General features: G+C 32.0%; 1 protein-coding gene and 1 long non-coding RNA gene across 2 annotated transcripts; one reads left to right on the forward strand and one right to left on the reverse strand.

Annotated features, from left to right (window-relative positions):
- The first annotated feature begins 10163 nt into the window (after positions 1-10163).
- Positions 10164-14352, forward strand: LOC107928530 (pyruvate kinase isozyme A, chloroplastic). Its single transcript, XM_016859779.2, has 6 exons — positions 10164-10930; positions 11014-11104; positions 11201-11394; positions 12012-12133; positions 12386-12864; positions 13713-14352. The coding sequence occupies exons 1-6, from the start codon at positions 10340-10342 to the stop codon at positions 14012-14014; spliced, it is 1779 nt and encodes a 592-aa protein (XP_016715268.2). The 5' UTR covers positions 10164-10339; the 3' UTR covers positions 14015-14352.
- A 5765-nt stretch (positions 14353-20117) lies between these two features.
- LOC121206355 (uncharacterized) lies at positions 20118-21357 on the reverse strand. Its single transcript, XR_005901426.1, has 2 exons — positions 21172-21357; positions 20118-20698 (listed from the first exon to the last, which is right to left on the reverse strand). It is a non-coding gene; the product is annotated as an uncharacterized lncRNA (long non-coding RNA).
- Positions 21358-22411: the final 1054 nt, after the last annotated feature.

Below are 22411 nucleotides of genomic sequence, written 5' to 3' on the forward strand. Positions count from 1 at the left end.
GTCTCGGGCGTGGGGGCGTTACAATCCTGCAGAGAAAATTAATTGGAATTTCTTTGTGTCTGAATTCAGAAAGAAATATGTGAGTCAACTTTATCTTGAGAAGAAGAAAAGAGAATTTCTGGATCTGAAGCAGAATAACATGTCTGTTGCTGAGTACGAACGTGAATTTATCAGATTAAGCAAATATGCTAAGGAACTAGTAACAAGTGAAGCAGATATGTGCAGGAGATTTGAGTGGGGATTAAATGAAGAAATTTATGTTCCTCTTATACCATTGCATCTACAAGAATTTCCTGTGTTGGTCGATAGAGCACAGCGACTGGAAGAAGGTTTAGCTCGTTCGAAAGAGAAGAGTTTTGGAAAGAGATTAGCAACTAGTTTCGTACCACCACCGTCTTCAAAAAGAGTGAGGGATTTTAAATATTCTAGATACACTTCTACTATTGTTGGGCAAAGATCTAGAAGTCAGACAAAACAAATTCAGCAGGCAACCTCTAAGGTTAGTACTGAGAGTTTCAGAAGAAAACCAATGTTGTCATCATGTGAGTATTGTGGAAGATATCATTGGGGAGAATGTCGACTGCATTCCCGAGCTTGTTTTCGATGTGGATCAAAAGATCATTTAATCAGAGATTGTCCAAAAATGTCAGAAAGCGTTGCAGAACAGTCTGAAAAAGGTAGCTCGGTTTCACAAAGAGGTAGACAACCTGGAATTGGAATTGCTGGTGGCACTAATAGTGGTACAAGATCGGTGAGAGAAACAGTTAAATCTGAAGCACGGGCACCTGCCAGGACGTATGCCATTCGAGCCAGAGAATATGCTTCTGCTCCAGACGTCATTACTGGTACATTTTCTTTACTCGATACTAATGTTATCGCTTTGATTGATCCTGGTTCTACACATTCATACATATGTACAAAGTTGGCGTCTGTTAAAAATTTACCTGTTGAATACACTGGATTTGCGGTTAAAGTTTCAAATCCCCTGGGCCAACATGTTATAGTGGGTAAAATTTGTAAAAATTGTCCAGTGATGGTAAAGGGTTATTGTTTTCTAGTTGACTTAATGTTATTGCCTTTTGAAGAATTTGATGTGATTTTGGGAATGGATTGGCTAACTCAACATGATGTAGTAGTGAATTGTAAACAGAAGTACATTGTAATAAAATGTCAGAATGGTGAATTGCTCCGGGTTGAATCTGATGAATTAAATAAGTTGCCTGATGTAATTTCAGTTATGACAGCATTGAGGTATGTCAAAAAAGGGTGTAATGCATATCTTGTTTATGTATTGGACACTAAAGTATCTGAGTCAAAAGTTCAATCAGTGCCGGTTGTATGTGAATTTCCTGATGTGTTTCCAGAAGAATTACCCGGGTTACCACCAGAAAGGGAGGTAGAATTTTCTATAGATTTAGTTCCAAGAACCACTCCGATCTCTATAGCACCTTATAGAATGGCTCCTACTGAGTTGAAAGAGTTGAAAGCACAGTTGCAAGAGCTTACTGATAGGGGTTTTGCTCGACCTAGTCATTCACCTTGGGGTGCTTCGGTTTTGTTTGTGAAAAAGAAAGACGGGTCTTTGAGACTATGTATCGATTACAGGCAGCTCAATAAAGTTACAGTAAAGAATAAGTATCCATTGCCTCGGATTGAAGACTTGTTTGATCAACTGAAGGGTGCCACTGTATTTTCAAAGATTGATCTTCGATCGTGTAACGCCCCCTACCCGAGACCGTTGCCGGAGTCGAGCACAAGGCACTACTAAACTTATTTGAGCACTTAACCAAATTTAGATAATTTATATCATACTTTTCAGACAAGCTGTCCAACTGCGTCATAGTTGCTAAATAATTCATATCTCGAGTTATAAAACTCGAAACCCAAATCCGTAAATTTTCCCCGAATTTATACTCATATATCTACTTACCAATTTTTTATATAATTTTTGGTTGGTCCAATTAGTACAGTTTATTAGTTAAATCCTCCCCTATTTCAGGGTTTGGCTACTTTGACCCCTGTACACTACGAACCAAATTTCTCTCTGTAAAAAATTCAAATAACCATGCCGTTTATTTCTCTTAAAAATAGACCCAATGAGGAATCCATACATATACAGTATGACTCATAATTATTTTTGTGCAATTTTTAATGATTTTCTAAAATCAGAACAGGGGAACTCGAAGTCATTCAGACTCTGTCTCACCACAATTTAAATATCTCATAACATAAATCCAATTGCATGCGCCATTTCCTCTATATGAAACTAGACTCATTAGGCTTTAATCTCATTTTTTTTCCAGCCCTTAAATCAATTTCCACAATTTATGGTGAATTTTCAAAGTCAAACTACTGCTACTTACCAAAAACTGTTTTAGTACAAATATTGTTAACTAGTTCATAACATCTTTACTTCAATTCATTCAAACTCTATACATGCCATATAAATCTTTAAACATAAAACAAAAACTACCAGAATTGATCTGAATAGTGTGCTCTGTTGTGTTGATCCGATCTACCCACTTAACTTCAAGTCAATCTACATAAAAATATTAAACACACACAAGTAAGCTTATTGAAGCTTAGTAAGCTCATAGGCATATAAACACAAATCATATCAAATATCGTACACAATCATATATCTATTAGTTTAACTATTTCATCCTCCAAATCACAATTTCATTAATAACTCATTGGAATAATTTCCATATGGCTACTCACAATTTAACTCCCTTAGGCCCATTTCTCATTTACTTCATTGTCAAATTAAGGAACAATAAGGGAATTGAGTGCTTCATTATCACATTGCCATAGTAAACTATGGACTTTCACATTGTTACGCATCACACACCGAAACCATAGCCTTGCCATGGTCTTACACGGTTCACATATCATACCGAAGCCATATCCCAGACATGGTCTTATACGGAATCACATTATCACATTATACCGATGCATAGCCCAGCTATGGTCTTATACGGAGTCACATTATCACATTGCACCGATGCCATAGCCCAGCTATGGTCTTAAACGTGCGCACTTATCACATATTTTTCGTCAATTCATCAGGGTCACAGAATAGAAGCACTCAAATCCATTGTTCCTACTAATTTGTACTTTTAGTTACACATTATTTATTAATTAATGCAAATTGATAGTATTCATCAACAATGAAATACTTTAACAATCATAAGATTTTCATATCAAAACATTGAACTTTTCCATATGAACTTACCTGGACTAATTTGCAAAAGTCGTAGAAATTCAGGGACTATTCTTGAATTTTCTCCTTTCCACGATTCAGTTCGTTTTCTTGATCTATAATTATAAAATCATTCCTTCGTTTGCATCCATTTCAATTCTATTTCACTTCACAATTTATGCTGTTCAAATTTTGAAATTGCACTTTTACCCCAAAATTTACAGTTTTCACAATTTAGTCCATGCTCAATTCACCCATCAATTGAACTAATTTTTCTCAATTAACACTTTATTTTATCATTATAAACTATTTCAAAACCTTTTATATTCTTAATTTCAACATAAACCTTCAATTCACAACTTTTTCACAATTAGGTCCTAAACACATTTCCTATCAAAATCACTTAATAAAACCACCTTAATATGAAATTAGAACTTAAATTGCATAATAATTCATCATAAAATTCCCTTATCCATCCAGGGTAACTTCCAATTTCACCCATAAAATCAAAAACTAATGAATTCTACAAGTGGACCTAATTGTAAAAGTCATAAAAACATAAAAATTATCAAGAAAATTAAGAATTAAACTCACATGATGTAAAAATATGAAAAACCAGCTTTCTCCAGACCTTCTATGGCGTTTTGGCTGAGAAAATATGAAGAAATGTCTAGATTTTTCAATTACATCATTATTTAACTATTAACTTTTATGCTATTTCCAATTTTGCCCCTTGTTCACATTGTTTTCTTGCTTATTTCATACCCAAACCGTCCAGCCATTAACCTTTGGGTCTAATTGCTCTTTAAATCCATCTTTTTAAATACTTAAGCTATTTACTCACAATTTAACAAATTTTGCGCTATTTTCAATTTAGTCCTTTTTAATTAATTAGCCATCCAAACGTTAAAATTTTCTAACGAAACTTTAATACTAACTCAATGACACTCCATAAATATTTATAAAAATATTTATAGCTCGATTTTCAACTTTGAGGTCTCGATACCTCATTTTTGACCCGTTTGACCTAATAAATTCTTTTAATTCACTAATTTCACCATTTCACAAATTCTTCTAAATTCTTATTTGACTCATAAATATTAAATTACTATCTTGTTCAATCTTATTTCTTGAATTTAGTGATCTCAAATCACCATTTCCGACACCACTGAAAATTAGGCCGTTACAGATCGGGTTACTATCAGTTACGAGTAAAGGAGTCTGATGTACCGAAGACTGCTTTTAGAACCAGGTATGGGCACTATGAGTTCCTCGTGATGCCGTTTGGATTGACAAATGCACCTGCTGTATTCATGGACCTAATGAATAGAATATTCAGATCGTACTTAGATAGATTTGTGGTAGTATTTATTGATGATATTCTGATTTATTCTCGAGATGAAAATGAGCATGCAGGTCATTTAAGAATTGTACTACAAACTTTGCATGAAAAGCGGTTGTATGCTAAATTTAGTAAATGTGATTTTTGGTTTCGGGAAGTTGGGTTTCTTGGACATATTGTATCTGCTGAAGGCATCAGGGTAGACCCGAGTAAGATTTCAGCTATTGTCAATTGGAATCCGCCGAAGAATGTGTCTGAAGTTAGAAGTTTCCTAGGATTAGCTGGATATTATAGGAGATTTGTACAGGGATTTTCTACGATAGCTTCTCCGATGACACGTCTATTGCAGAAAGATGTAAAGTTCGAGTGGATTGAAGAATGCCAGCAGAGTTTTGACAGATTGAAAAATCTATTGACGAAAGCACCTGTTTTAGTACAGCCTGAACCGGGTAAGGAATTTATTATTTATAGTGATGCTTCATTAAATGGTTTAGGTTGTGTTTTAATGCAAGAATGTAAAGTAATAGCCTATGCTTCAAGACAACTAAAACCACTATTCTGATTTTTACTGAAAATGGGCCATTACAATATGGATTTTAATCCCATAATGTCTCTAAATATCAATTAAAGATGAAAAAAATTACATTTAGGTCTTCCTCCATAAAATAGAAAAATTACACTTTAATCCATATACTTTTTTACTTTATTCAATTTAGCCTTTACCTCGATCTTCCAACTTCACATATCAATATATCTCCATGTCCCATTCATAAAAAAAAAAATTTCTTAAAATTTCATCCATTTCCCCAAATGGTAAATTTACACTTTTAATCCTTCAACTTTTAAAAATTTACAATTTAATCCTTAATAAATTTCATTATTCCTACTTTATTTCTAAATACTTAATTCACCTTTAAAATACTTGTGATTTCTTTGAAACCAAAACATTGGGGTATTACAATAATAGTTTTCTATCTTAACTCATTTTAATTTTTTTATCCTCGTGTTTGTTTCAGGGTCTATGTTTGGGGTTCATAATTGTCTCATTGGATAATGTTATCTCTAAAATTTGAATCAATGTTATCTCATTTGAAGTGCAATGTCTCTTACCACTACACCTAACACTAATTAGTCACTTAATCTAAATTTAAAATATATTTTAATTAAACAATAAAATTAAATTGTAAATAAATATTGAATAATTAAAAATATAAAAAAAATATAGAATGGGCTAAGACAAAGTGGAGTGAGGAAATTATGAATGTATCCACTACTTATGGAAGCAATAATAATGTTAAATTTTCAACATCTAAAATAAAGACATGCTAAATTGAGACAGAATATGTAAAAAGGTGAAGCCATGATAGATTTTACAATATTTACCCATGCCTTTTTTTAACTGTGTTTATGAAATTAAAAACTTTATATTAATTAAATTTAACTTTAAATAATATTATTTGAATTTAATTGGATTTACTTATCATACTTGTTGAATTAAGAATCGATCAAAATATTAATTTATAAAGTGGCTTGATTAGATTAAAAAACTATATAAATAAATTAAAAAAATTAATTAAATTATGATTAAATCAGTTATATCAATTGAATTAATTTTTAAAAATTTTAATTTAATTAAAAATTTTAATTTAATCGATTCAACCCGCTACGTTTAAAAAACATTGCTTTAAACATCTTTTTAAGTGGGCCAGAGGATCAAATATGGTGATGCCGATCTTATCAAATCCACATCGTCAAGGCCCAAACTAAAACACTTTTTCAGCACACCTGTACAGTTCACTTGTAGCAAAACTCAAGTGGTTCAATCTCATCGTAAGCCCGGCAATGAAATAACCATAATTTATAAAGGTTAAACTCTGTTGTTAGTCCCTGTATTTATATAAAACTTGATATTTACCTCCAGTATTTTAAATGTTAAAAAGTCAATCCTCTTACTTTTTCAATTTAAATATCCTAGTCCAACCATTATCGTTATTGGTAGTTTCTATAAAAATTTGTCAACTTATCATGTTTATTTTTCATCACTCATATCCCATATCATACGATTTTAATTTTTGGACTGAAATATTTAAATAAAAAAACTTAATTTTAAAAATTTTAAATACATAAAATAAATATTAAATTTTATCAAAATATAGGGTTTAACAATTTAAGAATGATAACAAATTTGATTGATTTTTAGAAAAATTGCAATAATCTTATAATATTCGGATTTAAAAAAAAGAACAAACCAAAACTAAATTAAATATCATTGTTTTTAGAAAAAGCATTGTTTTTTAAAAGAAAATTTAAAAATATTTGTTGCAGGCCCATTTGCCCGGGCCCAAGAAAGAAATAAAAGGCTCAGCACCCTGGCCCAACAGCCAAGCCCACATCAGACTAGGGTTTCAGAAACTGAAACCCTAGTATCCCACTTGCCGCTGCTCTCTGTCAGCCGCCGCACCCATCACCTACCCTCTGCCACCGCCACCAACTCCGCCGATCACCTGCCCTTCTGACGTCGCTCTACCTGCTCCACCTGCAAGGAGAGCAACAAACACGCAAGGCAGAGGCAAAAACAAAAAATAATAGAAATAGATAAATAGGTATTGTAATCGGTTATATAAAGGGAGAAAAAGAAAATACCAGGGGGCTCTTTTTTTTTTTTTCCTTTCTTTTGGTTTTTCCTTTTGTAATGGAGACCGAATCAATAACAAAAAGATCAAAAAGCAAAAGAAAAAGGTGGATCTCAGTCTATTTTCTTCTATGTTCTTGCGTTTCTTATTTATTTTCTTCTATTTTTTATTTTTTATTTTTTTTGTTTATTTTCTACAACTTTTTTAAACGAAAAAAGGAAAGGAGGGATACTTGTTTGTTTTGAAGGCCGGCGTCGGAGCCCGTCTTCGTCGTCGCCGGAGTCGAATGAGGGGAGGGGCTTCTTTTTTTTCTCTCAGTCCCATGGTTGAGAAGGTCAAGCCTTCAGGACGCCATGAAGGGAGCGCCGAGAGGCTCGTTACACGCGACTCCGGCCACCCGTCGTGGAGGTGGCGCGGTGGAGGCCGAAAATGAAGCTGGAAATCGTGAGGGAGAGAGAGAGCCAGGGGGAGATTCAAACTTTTTTAAAAAAGAAAACAGCACAAAAATGAAATTAAAAAAAACTTTGATTTTAATAACAATTTTGAAACGGCGCCGTTTAGCCCAATGACCCGCGCGCGACCCGACCCGTTCCAGGGGAGCCGCGCGTCTTCACGAAATGGGTTATTTTGGCGCGGGGTCCCCCGCTTTTACAATGCGTTACAATTAGCCCCCTGTTCTTTTTTTCCTTTTATTTTAAATTTGCCATACAATTTTATGGTTGTTTCATTTTAGTCCCACGTGGAATAATGCGCATATGATTAGGGATAATTGCCCAATGGTCCCCCCTCCTTTGTGGCGTGTTCGATGAGATCTCCTTCTTATCTTTGATTTTGGCGACGTAATTTTGCTTCTGTTTCGATTTGGTCCTTAGACCATGCGCTTGTATTCCCCTAGAACGAACCGTTTCAGTGATGTGGGAATATTTCACTATTGGTCCCTTCTCTCTTGCGCGTCTTACCATTTAATCTTTTTTTTTTATTTCGAGCCCAAAGTTTAACTTCGTTTTCAATTTAATCCCATTTTTTTGCTGTTTAGGTTATTTTATTTAAAATTACTTGTTTTAATATTATTAATATCATCATACAATATTATTATATTATTATTGATATTATAATCAAATATTTGTACATAATATACTTATATTCTATATGTTGTATCCTATATACATATTAATGTATTTTGTTATTATATACATATTTTAAAACACATACATATATATATACATATCTATATTTTATAATCTACGTATATATGCATGCATTTTTATTATCTTAATATATACATACATATTTTAGGATATATATAGGCATACATTTATCCCTTCATTATTATTTATGTACATATTTATGTATTTATATACTTCCCTAATATATATATTATATTTTATACCTTATATTATATATGTCCTATATATACGTTTTCATTTTCATATATACATTTGATGTTAATTCATTTATTTATTTACATGCTCATTATTATTATTTACTTAAGTGCTTTAATTTTTATTCGTTTATTTATTGATTTCTTTTTATTATATATTTGCCATCTTATTTATTTATCTTTTCTTATTTTGCTTGTATTATCTTATTTGCATTATCATCATTATTATTATTTTACATTCATTTTTTTACTCGGATTTATCCAAAAATGGAAAATTTCAAAATAAAAATAGCACTCGATATTTGAGATCTTTGAGAGAATCGAGCCCTAACGTATTGGGTTCCGATTTTCTTTGTTGAATCAAAATAATCGAGATTACTCTTTTAAAAATGATAAAAAGTTCGTTATCGAGAATTCAATATATTGTGTCCTAACGCATTGGATGTGACATGTTATTTTCTCGAAACGATGATTTTTCAAAATAAAGGTAATATTCAATGTTTAATATTTTGATAAATTGTGCCCTAACATATTGGGTTGCGATTTCTTCATTTGATTTAAACAATTGAATATTCATTTAAACTTTATTACACGAATCTTTTCAAACTCAAGTTTTAAACGATATCGGGAATTAAAAAATGATCGTGTCCTAACTTACTGGTCGTGATCCCTTTTTTATCCAAGATAGTTAAATGTCTTTTGAACAAGCATTTTCATTCGCATATCGAGAATTCGAGACATTGTGTCCTAACTTAATGGATATGATTTTCTTTCTCGAATAATGTGAAACATGCCATTTTCCTAAAATTTTTTAACTTTTTAATACAAGGATCGTATTTTTAAATTCTTCAAAGTTTTCACTCTTTGACACTAAGATATTAAGTAATCAACTAGGTACCAATTTTGGGCGTATCGAGGGTGCTAATCCTTCCTCGTGCGTAACCGACTCCCGAACCCGTTTTTCTGAATTTCGTGGACCAAACTTGTTATTTTAATAAAATCAAACCGTTTATTAAAAACAACCCATTTTCGAGGTGATCCAATCACACCTCATAAAAAAGGATTGGTGGCGACTCCCGTTTCTTTTTTTAAAAACCCAAGTCGACCCCGTTTTTCAATCAAAAATGGTGTCAACAATATTTTTTCTAAATACTTCTTTAAATTTATTTTTACTAATATGTAATTAAAAAATTTGAATTGCATTTGAATAAGAAATAATTGCATCAAAAATCTTTAAATTATGACCTTCATTTATTTTTTTAGTTTTAAGCTACATAAGACTTGACACATAATTTGACAATTAAATTAACGAATTTAATAACAAAAAGAATTAGTTGATATAACATTAATAATTCAGGATGTAATTAGAATGTTTTGAAGTTTAAAAATTAATTTAAAATGAGGGTAAGAATTTGGGGATGTCTGCTGCAATTAATATTTTTGGAATATCTAATTCAACCAATTAAAAATAGCCACGTAAAAACAAAAAATTAGGTCCTAATATTTTGATTTGTACTATTTAGCCGTTTAACTAACCATTAGTCCTCAAAGCTCTGTTTGGCAGAAAGCAGATAAAAGCAAAGTTTGTCTCTTGTGAGTTGCTCGCTCACTTGGCGGCATTTCCCAAGCTCCAAACACGGCTCTTTTTGCTTCGGTTTATCCGCCTCCCTCCTCAAAATTCCCCTTAAAAAAACCCTTGAAAAAGAAAATAAAGGAAAACTCCTACTACATTTGTTCCATACATTTCCGGCCACCGTAACCGTTTTTCTTTCCCCGAAACAATGTCGCGCTCCCTTCAATTTTTCACTCCCTCCCGTGCTCCTTATTTCACTCTCCATAAACTTCCGTCGACATCCTACACCCGGTTCCCGGTAATTAACTTCCCGAGCAAAAAGCACCATATCACTATCACGAAATCGTTATCTTCAGATCTCGATGCAGCGTCATCTCAAGTACTGGATTCCGGAAACGGACAGACCGGAGTTTCGGGGGTTTTATCAGCGGACAACGTGGTGGCGGTTCAGTCTCATGCGCCGTCGGAATCGGGAGCGGCGGCCGGGATCGAGGTTGACGCTGTGACGGAGGCGGAGCTAAAGGAGAATGGATTCCGGAGCACGAGAAGGACGAAGTTAATATGCACGATTGGTCCCGCAACTTGCGGGTTCGAGCAGCTGGAAGCGTTGGCTGTTGGAGGTATGAACGTGGCTCGGATTAACATGTGCCATGGCACTCGCGAGTGGCATCAAATGGTGATCGAGCGGGTGAGGAGGCTTAACGAGGAGAAAGGATTCGCTGTCGCCATTATGATGGATACTGAAGGTAGCGAGATTCACATGGGAGATCTCGGTGGCGCTGCCTCCGTTAAAGCTGAGGTAAAGTGCAAAAAAAAAAAGTTTGATAAAATTTCAAATCTGTTCATCTCATTAATCACAAGTTATTTATTTTTGAAATGTAGGATGGAGAAATCTGGACATTCAGCGTTAGAGCTTTCGGTACACCGCGACCAGAGCGAACAATTAACGTGAATTACGATGGTTTTGCCGAAGGTTTGAGCTTAATTTTTTAGTAAAAACAAATATAATTATGTTGAGTAAACTGACTTATTGGTGATTTAAATAAAATTGTTTGATGTTGGTATATAGATGTGAAAGTTGGAGATGAACTTTTGGTTGATGGTGGAATGGTGAGGTTTGAGGTGATTGAGAAGATTGGTCCTGATGTTAAGTGTAGGTGCACTGATCCGGGATTGTTGCTTCCTCGAGCCAATTTGACTTTTTGGAGGGATGGGAGTCTTGTTCGCGAGCGTAATGCAATGCTTCCTACCATTTCTTCCAAGGTTGTTACTTGTTTCCCATTTTTGCTCATTGAGTTTTGTTAATTGGTATTGAATGATTTAGCCAATTTGAATGCTAGTTTTATCCTAGGGTATCTATGATTTGTCTTTGGTCACATATGGTAACATTGGAATCAGACATTAGGAGCTACCAATATTAAGAACTTTAGAGTCTCTTTGAATTAACCATGTGCTTGTCTGAAATTTTCTGTTTCCTTCTTACTGGTATTAATTATTTAACTTGTTAAACATTTTAGCATTTTCTTTTCCCATTCAACAAGGCATTGGCTTATGTAATGTTACAAAAAGAAGTCCAAGGTATGTAAAATTCAAAATTAATAGCTAGAAGTCCATTTGTGAAATGAGGTAGTGGAGTGACCCTGACTCATTCAATCCCAGCACTGGTGTTTTGGATCTGATTTTTTATATTTACTCCGTAGGTTCTCGTGATTTTGAAACTTTTGTGGTTCAGTAGTGAAGCATGTCTTTATTGTTTGCCTCCATGCATTTGTAACATTCACTTGATTACCTTCTTCTTCTGTTGTGCTGCCTGCATGTCGTTATCTACAAATGAAAACTTTATTCCTAGTTGCATGATAATATGCTTTTTTCCACTTCAGGATTGGTTAGACATCGACTTTGGGATTGCAGAAGGTGTTGATTTTATTGCAATATCCTTTGTCAAATCTGCTGAAGTGATTAAACATCTCAAAAGCTATATTGCTGCTAGGTCACGTGGTAGGTAAGTGTCATACATTCCCTTGCACTTTTGGAAGATTAGAATAGTTTTGGTCAATTCTGATATTTTGGAAGAAGCTTTAAGGTTCTACTTTTGATGTAGATGCTACTTGTGCGCTTTCAAAGGTTACAAACTAGAATTTGAGACTGAAACTAAGTACTCTTTTAGTAACATTAGTGCTAATATACCAAAAAGGAGTACCAAATATCAGTCTTTTTCCTTTCCTGAAAACAGCATCTCAATGTTATGATGCAGTGACATAGCTGTGATTGCAAAGATTGAGAGTATTGACTCATTAAAGAACTTGGAAGAAATTATTCAAGCATCAGATGGAGCTATGGTTGCAAGAGGAGACTTGGGTGCTCAGATACCATTGGAACAGGTTCCATCAGCTCAGCAAAAGATTGTCCAGCTATGCAGGCAACTGAATAAGCCAGTGATTGTTGCTTCCCAGCTACTTGAATCAATGATTGAATACCCTACACCCACCCGAGCTGAAGTTGCCGATGTTTCTGAAGCAGTACGGCAGCGAGCTGATGCTTTAATGCTGTCTGGTGAATCAGCAATGGGGCAGTACCCCGATAAGGCATTAGCTGTTCTGAGAAGTGTTAGTGTGAGAATAGAGAAATGGTGGAGGGAGGAAAAACGCCACGAGGCTATGGTACTGCCGGATGTAGGAACTTCATTTGCAGATAGCATCTCAGAAGAGATTTGTAATTCTGCAGCCAAGATGGGTAAGAATCTTTGGTTTTGGTTCTATAATCCATGTCTAATTATGTGCTTGCACAAGTATGGATGTGTGAATTTATATCTGCACGCATATATCTATCCTGCATCAATGTGTCATCTCTCTTCATTGAGTTCACTGTGGCCCAAAGTTAAACGAACTCTCTACATCTTGAGACATTAAACTTTGTTCTCTTTCAGTATTTGAGACAAAAATTTATTTATCCCGGTAGGGTGTAGGTCTTGAAAAGAATTTTTGTAGGGTTACGTAATTTACCTCTTCGTTTTCTTTCTTCAAGTTAACTGTTTTGGGAGGGCATTTGGACGGTTGAGGCAAGATTCATAGTTCATCGTTCAAGCATGAGATTATTGCTTTTATCAAGTTTGTTAAATTTTCTTTTTCAAGTAACGAATTCAGGAAAGCAATTCAACACGGGAATTTGGTAGATAGCTTCATTTATGAACATGTCAGTTGATTTGTAAATACCTTTTCTAGCTTGTCAATATCTCGTAGCTTCATTTATGAACATGTCAGTTGATTTGTAAATACCTTTTCTAGCTTGTCAATATCTCGTGGATCCGATAAACTATGATAATAAATATCTACCTGCGTACATTTTTTCTCCTAGGAATTTTATAAATTTATAAAGTTGGTGATGTTCTTTTCTCTTCACCTTCCCTCTTATCCTCTGTTGTTCCCAGTTTTCATCCTGTCCTGTTCTCGATTTTATTTTATTTTCCCAAAAGATGCTTCGATAGTTTTGTTGTAGATGGAGTAAATTATATGACATCATCCATCATTCTTAGTTTTTCATTGATTATGGTATTGACATGAGTTTGGTTGTGTGATCTGCAGCTAACAATTTAGAGGTAGATGCCCTTTTTGTTTACACAAAGACAGGTCACATGGCATCTCTCCTGTCACGTTGTCGACCAGATTGCCCCATCTTTGCTTTTACGACCACAACTTCTGTCAGGAGACGTCTGAACCTACAATGGGGTCTCATTCCGTTCCGTCTCGGCTTCTCCGACGATATGGAAAGCAACCTTAACAAAACCTTCTCGTTACTCAAGGCCAGGGGAATGATCAAATCTGGTGACCTCGTAATTGCCGTCTCAGACATGTTGCAGTCCATCCAAGTCATGAATGTTCCCTAGAAACAACACAGTATGATGCAAATTATGTTCGTTTTCGAATCCTGCTTGTAGACTCATTTGTGTATTGAACTCGCTGTATCTTTCGCAATCTATTCGGCTTTGATTAATGTTAGGATGAAAATGACTACCACCGGAAAACAGAGGAGCTCGGCTCAGCCAATCTTGCGGTCACAGTTTCACTCAACAAAGGTAAATCAGTTGAATCATTTTGTGACCCCCTAAATTATTTGAAATTTCGACTTCTAATTTGAGAGACATAAACGACCTTTTTTCTTTACTATGTATTGTGCTGTATGAGGTTCCTAGAAATGAAGAATAATGTGTGGGGTGTTTTTTTTTTTTTCAGCTTATTGAATCAATGAAGACTTATTAAATGTGAACATTTGACATTAATTAACCCTAATTTAAATGCTTAAAAGACTACTATTGTTAAAACCTTTTAATTATTTTTAATTAATTTGTATAATTTATATTTTTTTTTGTCGGTGTCCAGAGATAGGTGGTACTAAGGTCTCAAAAGAAGTTATTTTAGTTAATATAAAATTAAAAATATTCATATTTTCTTCGAGCTTTTCACTTTAAAAAATTAGTATAGATTGAATTACAAGTGAAGTCACAATTTATAATTTATATTAATGCGTTTCAATTGTCTGAAACCAGATTAAAAATTGGTTATTTTTCAATTTTCATGAAATAAAAAAACATTTTAAATACAAAAGCATACTCTTTTTTTATTCATTAACAAATCAAACACACCTTTAATGCTTCATGCTCTGCATTATTTGAAATAACTTTTTATTATTCCCCACGTACGACCAGAATAATTCATTAATTAATGATTAATGTTATCTTTTAGAACCAAATAAAAAAGTTATCCCTTAACTTATATCAACAAAATATAATTTAATTAAGAGAAAGTTAATTTCACTATGCATTTCTAAATTATATCTAATTACATTTTCAAATTATCGAAATTATTTATGATATTTTATTAATTAAAATCATTAATTTAAATCTCAAAGCATACATGATATAGCTTAAAATAATAAAATTAAAAAAAATAAATATTGTAAAAAATTTGGTCATAAAATTTTCGAATCTTTTACAAAACATTTAACGTTCACTCTCTTTTTGTTATTTTACTTTAATTTTAGTCTTAACTTTTAAATGTTATGTGGTATGTTTTATTTTTTTTAACTTCATTTTAAATTATAACACATGAGATTTGGTATTTTATTTAACAGATATATTAATAATTTTAATAATAGAACTTTATTGATATAATATTAATAGTTTAGGATGTAATCAGAACATTGTAAAATCTAGTGATCAAGTTAGAATAAAAATTAATTTGGAGATGTATAGTGCAATTAACTCAATATATATATAGTTTTACTGCCAAAGCAGTAGGTAGTTGGACCGGAGTCTTAATGCCGAAGATTGCGTTTCTTAAAACGGTGTGAACTAAAACGAAAAAAGCAATTTCTGAGTGGAAACTTGGAAGAACCACCGTATCCTTTTCCTTCAACTTTCTTATGAATTTCGAGAATATGATAATGCAGGCGAAACAGCATATTCCGTGGTTCCTATATTCTTGCTTAGTTACTATTTAATACCCCAATGATTTGAGTTACACCAAGCAAGCAGTTAGTTGCTTTGTTTCATTGTTCATCATCATCATCATCTTCTTTTTCTTCTCCTTCTCGTATTCCTGCCGTTCCCTTTTTCATTAACTTACCAAAACAATGCGATTTTTAGCCACATTTTTTTCTGATAAAACAGGTACTCCCACAGGCAGCGCAATGAAAGTGATAAAATTTTGGGTTGGTCAACAGGGGGTAGCTTCTTCAATTTCTCTAGTTGTTGTTTATTTGATCCATGAAGGTGTTGCTTTAAACACTACCGACAGTCTTGGATTCTCAGATTGTCCTATTGAAAAGGCGATCCTTTCATGGGCTGAAACGGACCTGAAAATAGATGTGGAGAAGACAAAGAAGAGTTGTGTATTAATTCGTGGAGCTGAAGTCTTGGATTTTGAGCAGAAACGAAGTGGGGTTTTGATTGGGAGGAATAATGGTGATACTCTCCATGTTCATTGGAAAGGACCTGCTGAGATTATACTAGCAATGTGCTCGAGCTACTATGATGCTTCTGGATTTGTGAAAGATCTCAATGATGCCGAAAGGGCGGAATTCGAGCTGATTATTCAAGGCATGGCTGCTAGCAACCTAAGCTGCATTGCGTTTGCACATAAACAAGTTCAAGAAAAAGAATATGATGATTTAAAAGAGAAGAAACAGGTTGATGGAAAGAGCTTGACCTTGTTAGGAGTAGTGGGTATAAAGGATCCATGTAAGCCTGGTGTGAAAAAGCAGTGGAAGATTGCCAATATATTTGGGAGTAAACATCAAATTGATCATTGATGGCCATGTTTGAATATTGTTTTTATTCTAATTTTCTTTTATCTTCTCATTTCGTTTAATATACTGTGTAATTTCCACCACAAACAATTCATCCTCCTCTTTTTTTCATTACTCTTGTATCTTTTATGATATCAAATTTGATTTAACACTCTTACAAGTTCGATCCTATAGAATATTTATCACTTTCAAATGATCTTTACTCAAAATGTTGTTAGTACCGACTTGTTGAAGTTCTCGTATTCATACGTGACCATAGCTTATGTGAACAAATCGCAAACAAGAATATTTAGTTTGTGCTCGATTTTCCGAATAATCCGATCATTTGTGTATTGAATTTGCTGCATCTTTCACCATCAATCGGCTATGATCACTGTTAAGGAAAAAAAGTTTACTGCCACCGGAAAATAGAAGAGCTTCAACCAGTGTCACCGTCACAGTTTCACTCAACAAAAGTAAAAATCAGTTGTGATAAAAAATTATTTCAATTTCAACTTCCAATTTGAGAGACAAAAAACAACCTTTTCACTAATCCTATGTTGCCTTTTGCTGTCTGCATTATTTTAGAATAATTTTTATTATTCCCCATATATTAGCATAAGAATCCATTAATTATAGATTAAAGTAATAATTATATATATAGATTAAATCCAAAACAGTTGTTTTAGTTGGAATCTTAACGCCGAAGTTTTGTCTTGTCCGCGTGAACAATTTCTAGGGCAATTTCGAAGAAACCGTGTACTTTTTCATCAAAATTTCCCTTCAATTTCTCAGAATATGATAATGAAGGAAAATATCATATACGCGTTTCAGCTTTTTGCTTAATTGCATAAAACCCGGACTCCGTTCATCTTTACTAAATACAAATGTATCAGCTTAAGTTGCTTTGGTCACTCCAAACTCCGAAAGAGGTTCCCTTTGTTTCATTATCTACCATATTCGCTTCTTTGAATTTATTTGCTGTTTTTCAATGAGTACCACTCTTAAATCAAGCTTGCTTTGTGTTATTGCTGTTGTGGGAATTGTGGCTGCTGCTGTTACCATTGTTGTAGTTGCAGTTCCAGAAGGATTGCCATTTGCTGTGACAATGATTTTGGCTTATTTGGGGAAGAGAATGATGGGAGATCCAGCAATGGTGAGAAAGCTCTTTGCTTGTGAAACAGTGAGCTCTGCCACTGCAATTTGTACTGAGAAAACAGGTACTCTTCAAGTGACAAAATTTGGGTTGGTCAAGAATCTATAGAGGACGGAGGTGGTTCAATTTCTCCATTTGTTGTTGAATTGATCCGTCAAGGTGTTGCTTTAAACACTACTGCCGGGTCTCCATTGACAGAATATGAAAAGGCAATCCATTCATGGGCTGTGATGGAACTGAAGATGGATATGGAGAAGATGAAGAAGAGTTGTAGAGTACTTAATGGAGTTGAAGCCTTGGATTTTGAGCAAAAACGAAGTGGGGTTTTGATTGGGAGGAACAATGATGATACTGTCCATGTTCATTGGAAAGGAGATGCTGAGATGGTCCTAGCAATGTGCTCAACCTATTATGATGCTTGTGGAGTTGTGAAAGATATGTGAAAGATATCGATCATGGCGAAAGGGCGAAATTCGAGCAAATTATTCAAGGTACGGCTGCTAGCAACGTAAGGTGTATTGCTTTTGCACATAAACAAGTTCCAGAAGAAGAGTATGATGACTTAAAAGAGTTGAAAAGAGTTGATGGAAGGAGCTTGACCTTGTTAGGACTGGTGGGTATAAAGGATCCTTGTAGGTCTGTTATCTGTTCACAGCGAAAAATTTGATAATTTAATTATAAGTTATATTTGATTATCTGAGCCACACGGATTTGTTTGATTTGGTTTGTTAAAGCCGATACCTGGGATGTTGTTTTCTAGAAGAACACATGACACTATTTTAGTTTGATACAGTGACATATTTAGTCATTTATTGTTTACCTCTTTTAAAGGGAAAATATATAATTTGTCCTTTGAGTTTGTACATTGGTACCTAGTTGATCCTTAATTTTTTTTTAACTTAGTTGGTCCCTAAATTTATATTTTGTTAATCAAGTTAGTCCTTTGCACTAGCACCGTTAATTTGTGCTGACGTGACATTGCTAATCAATCTGATGGTGCCGTGTGGCAGCCTTTCAGAATGCCATGTGATAAACATAAATTAAAAATATTCAAAATATAAAATGAATCTAAACATAAATGTATCTGGACAACCATTAATCCATGTTCATTACAAATGTGTTTGTGTAGTAATTTTGTAATTTTAATTTTTTTTATAAAATATCATTTTTAAATTGTTATTATTTTGAAAATATATAATTTATAAATTTATAAAAATTATTTAAATATATAAAAGCCTATAATATATAAAAAATTATAAAACCTTAGAAATTTATAAAATTATAAATATATATTAAAAATATATTATAAAAATTTATAAATAAATTAAAAATATATATTATAAAAAATATATTTTAATGGCTTACGTAAAAAATATTTTTAAAATTTATATTATAAAAATATATATTATAAATATTTTTTATAAATTTATATGTTCTATAAATTTATATATTATAGGCTTTTATTTATTTAATTTATTTAATTTTATCAATTATAATTTATATATTTTTAAAAACAATAGCAACTTAAAAATTGATATATTATAAAATATAATATATATAAAATTACTACAACCACAATTATAATGAACCTCAGACAAATTATTGTCTAGATTCATTCTTGACATGAAAAAATATACTTTTTTAATTAATTTATATATTTTCATGTATTTTTAATTTTTTTAAATTTATATTTGTCACATGGAATTCTAAGAGGTTGCCACGTGGCACCACGATATTGGTTGGCAATGTCACGTTAACACAAATTAATAGTAGTAGTGCGGAGGACCAACCTGATTGACGGCATACAAATTTAGGAACAACTAGATTACAAAAAAATACATGTACTATAATAAAATAAATTTAGGACCAATTGGTTGGTTTAGCTATTCCCTAACAATGTTAAAAGCAGGTATCATAATAAAACATATATTGATAGTTTATGGACCACATTAGACATTTTATGAAAGTACATGTACTATAATAAAACTCATATTTATAGTTCAAATACCAAATTAAATAATTTTAAAATATAAATACCATATAAATTCTGGAAGGCAACTTGTAAAAAGCATTGAGGTTTGGGTTAGTTTTCCCTTCAAATTACTTACAAAATTTCCCAATATTGATTATGAAGGCAAAATTTCCTTCTTTATTTTTCCGTAGAATGTTTTTACTTTAAAATGGAATTTATATTGTAATTGCCTACTTTAATGATAGTGTACTTAGGTTTTAATTTCATTTTTTTGGTATGAATTTGATAATATTGTAATTATCTAATATCATTTTAGTTTTTTATATTCAAAGTGCATAACGTTAATTTGGCAAAAAAGTACAATTATATTCATTGATACCAATTCAAATTTAATGTCTGATTGAATTCATACAAATTCCTTTTAAACACAAAACAATGTTCTTTATTTTTTTTTAAATATCAATTCAGTGTATAATGTTAATTTAGAACAAAAAAAAAATGCTTTAGGACAATCTATTTATGGCTTAGATAAATTATAGTCATTTGTGCATTACAACATTAACATATAAGTGGACATAAATTCAACGTATACCTTCATCTATTTGTGGGTTATACAATTTTTTTAAAATCCGACCCTGAAGAATCCAGATAATGAGTAGAATGATGTCTCTTGTCATTCAACAAAATACATAAAAACAAATCTCTTAAAGTTAACTCTTTTTTTTGAGTTAATTTCATTATTTGGTATGCTGTAGTTGTGATAAGTGGAAGTAAATGATAAAAAATTATTTTAACTTATAAAAATCAATAAAATTATTAAAATAAGTTTTATTTAATATAGTAAATTATTTAAAGTTAATAAAAAACATTTAAAATTTATTAGAAACAGAAAAAAAACACAAAATTTATAAAACAATATGGAAAACTTTGAAAAAAATTATTATAGAATATAAAAATTATGGAAATTAATAAAAAATTATAAAAATAATAATATAATTTATAAAGAACTTTAAAATTATAAAGCACATTAAAAGTGGTGATGATGGAATTTCTTAAACGATTTACAGGTACGGAGAGGTTGAATTGGGGACAATGGGGAGCATGCATCGGCATTGCAGCTGCTTCATGTCCCCTTGGTTGGGCTGTCAAGTGCTTACCTGTTCCAAAGGAACCCATTTTCAGCTATCTAAAATGGAAGAAATAGAATCTTCATAGGTCACAATTACAATTCATTGATATTCATTTATTACTGATTCATATTATTGTCTTGTATTTAAGATTGAAATATTTGTAGCCACAAGAATATGACCATAATTCATAACTGTTAATCCAATGACCATTTTCACCGACTTCAATTTAATGACACAAAAATCCTAGTATATTTATTATTAACTAATATCACTAATCACACTGTCTCTCATTAAAATCTGTAACTAAACAAGAATATGAATGGAAATGTATACAGGTCTTCATAAAAAAGGAGTTGTAATTTGTAAAGATTCCAACACTTAAATACCCAAACACAATATGGACCTCACGAAAAAATACAAGCTTTCAAGAAAATCATCCATCAATATGCAAACGAAGGTAAAAATAAAAGCAAGTTATATAACCCAGAAATATACAATACCTGTAAAAAGCTTCTTTTCTTTTCTTTTTTCTTCTCTTCCATCATTCTTTCCCTTGTGGCTGTGTTTGTAGCCTTCCTTGGCTCGTCTTCTCCTTTCTTATCTCCTTTGTTCGCCACTTTGACGGTGAAAGTCAAGTTTCATGCTTGGTGGGACATACGTCCCATCCAATCACCTTACGTTTTCTTAATTAAGCCATAATAACAAATAAAAACACTAATAGTGGGCGTCTTCACTTAACTGCCAAATTTTAAAAAGAAATGAGCCATATTCATGTGTTAGATTTCGTTTATTTACAATTAATTTAATTTATTTTTATTTTAACATTGTACATATTTTATATCTTATTATGATTAATTAATTACAAACACATGTTTTATTGTTTATTGTATATTAATTTTAAACACATATTTATATTTTAAATTTATGATTTTTACATATAATAGGATTTCTAATTTTAATAATATTTATTTATTAATCGTTATGTAGTTTATTGGTGTTCATAAAAATTGAAGATTATGTTCTTCTTTTCTTCTATTTTCTCATATTTGTTTTGATTTGATTTATTAGTGTTTTATTTATTTATTGTAAGGATCTAAAAAGTTATTAGTAAAAAATTAAAATATTAATCAAGTTTCAATTAATTGAGCTTCTTTATTAATAAAATTAACAAATATTGAAATGACAAATAAAACCGCAGCTATATTGACAAATAATAAGCTTTATAAATCAATATGCTGATGTGAGCTTAATTGATATTTCGATTTTTTACTGTTTTTTTAACCTTTTGCTCCAAAATTATTAAAATTATAAAATAACTAAATATTATAAATTAAATTAAAAAATATAAGATTGTAAAATGATTTTGGTAAATAAATAAATGATTAATATATATAATTTACTACAACATGAATCATCATTTGTTTTCTTTCTCTTTTTTGCCCCTTTCCTTTATCCCATCTCCATCCATGTCACCTAGATGCGAAACTCGAATTTTAATTACTATTCCAATCAAAATTTGAAAATATTAATTAATATATAAAAATTGATATTTTATAAATATATATAATTACTACAAGCACAACTAGAATGAACTTGGACAAAGAGGTGTCCAGATTCATTCTTGATGTTAAAAAATAATTTTTTTAACTAATTTATATATTTTTATGTGTTTTTAATTTTTTAAATTTATGTTTGTCACATGAAATTTTAAGAGGTTGCCACATGGCACCACTAAATTTG

The sequence above is a fragment of the Gossypium hirsutum genome, chromosome A09, assembly GCF_007990345.1.
Source record: "Gossypium hirsutum isolate 1008001.06 chromosome A09, Gossypium_hirsutum_v2.1, whole genome shotgun sequence".
NCBI lineage: Eukaryota > Viridiplantae > Streptophyta > Magnoliopsida > Malvales > Malvaceae > Gossypium > Gossypium hirsutum.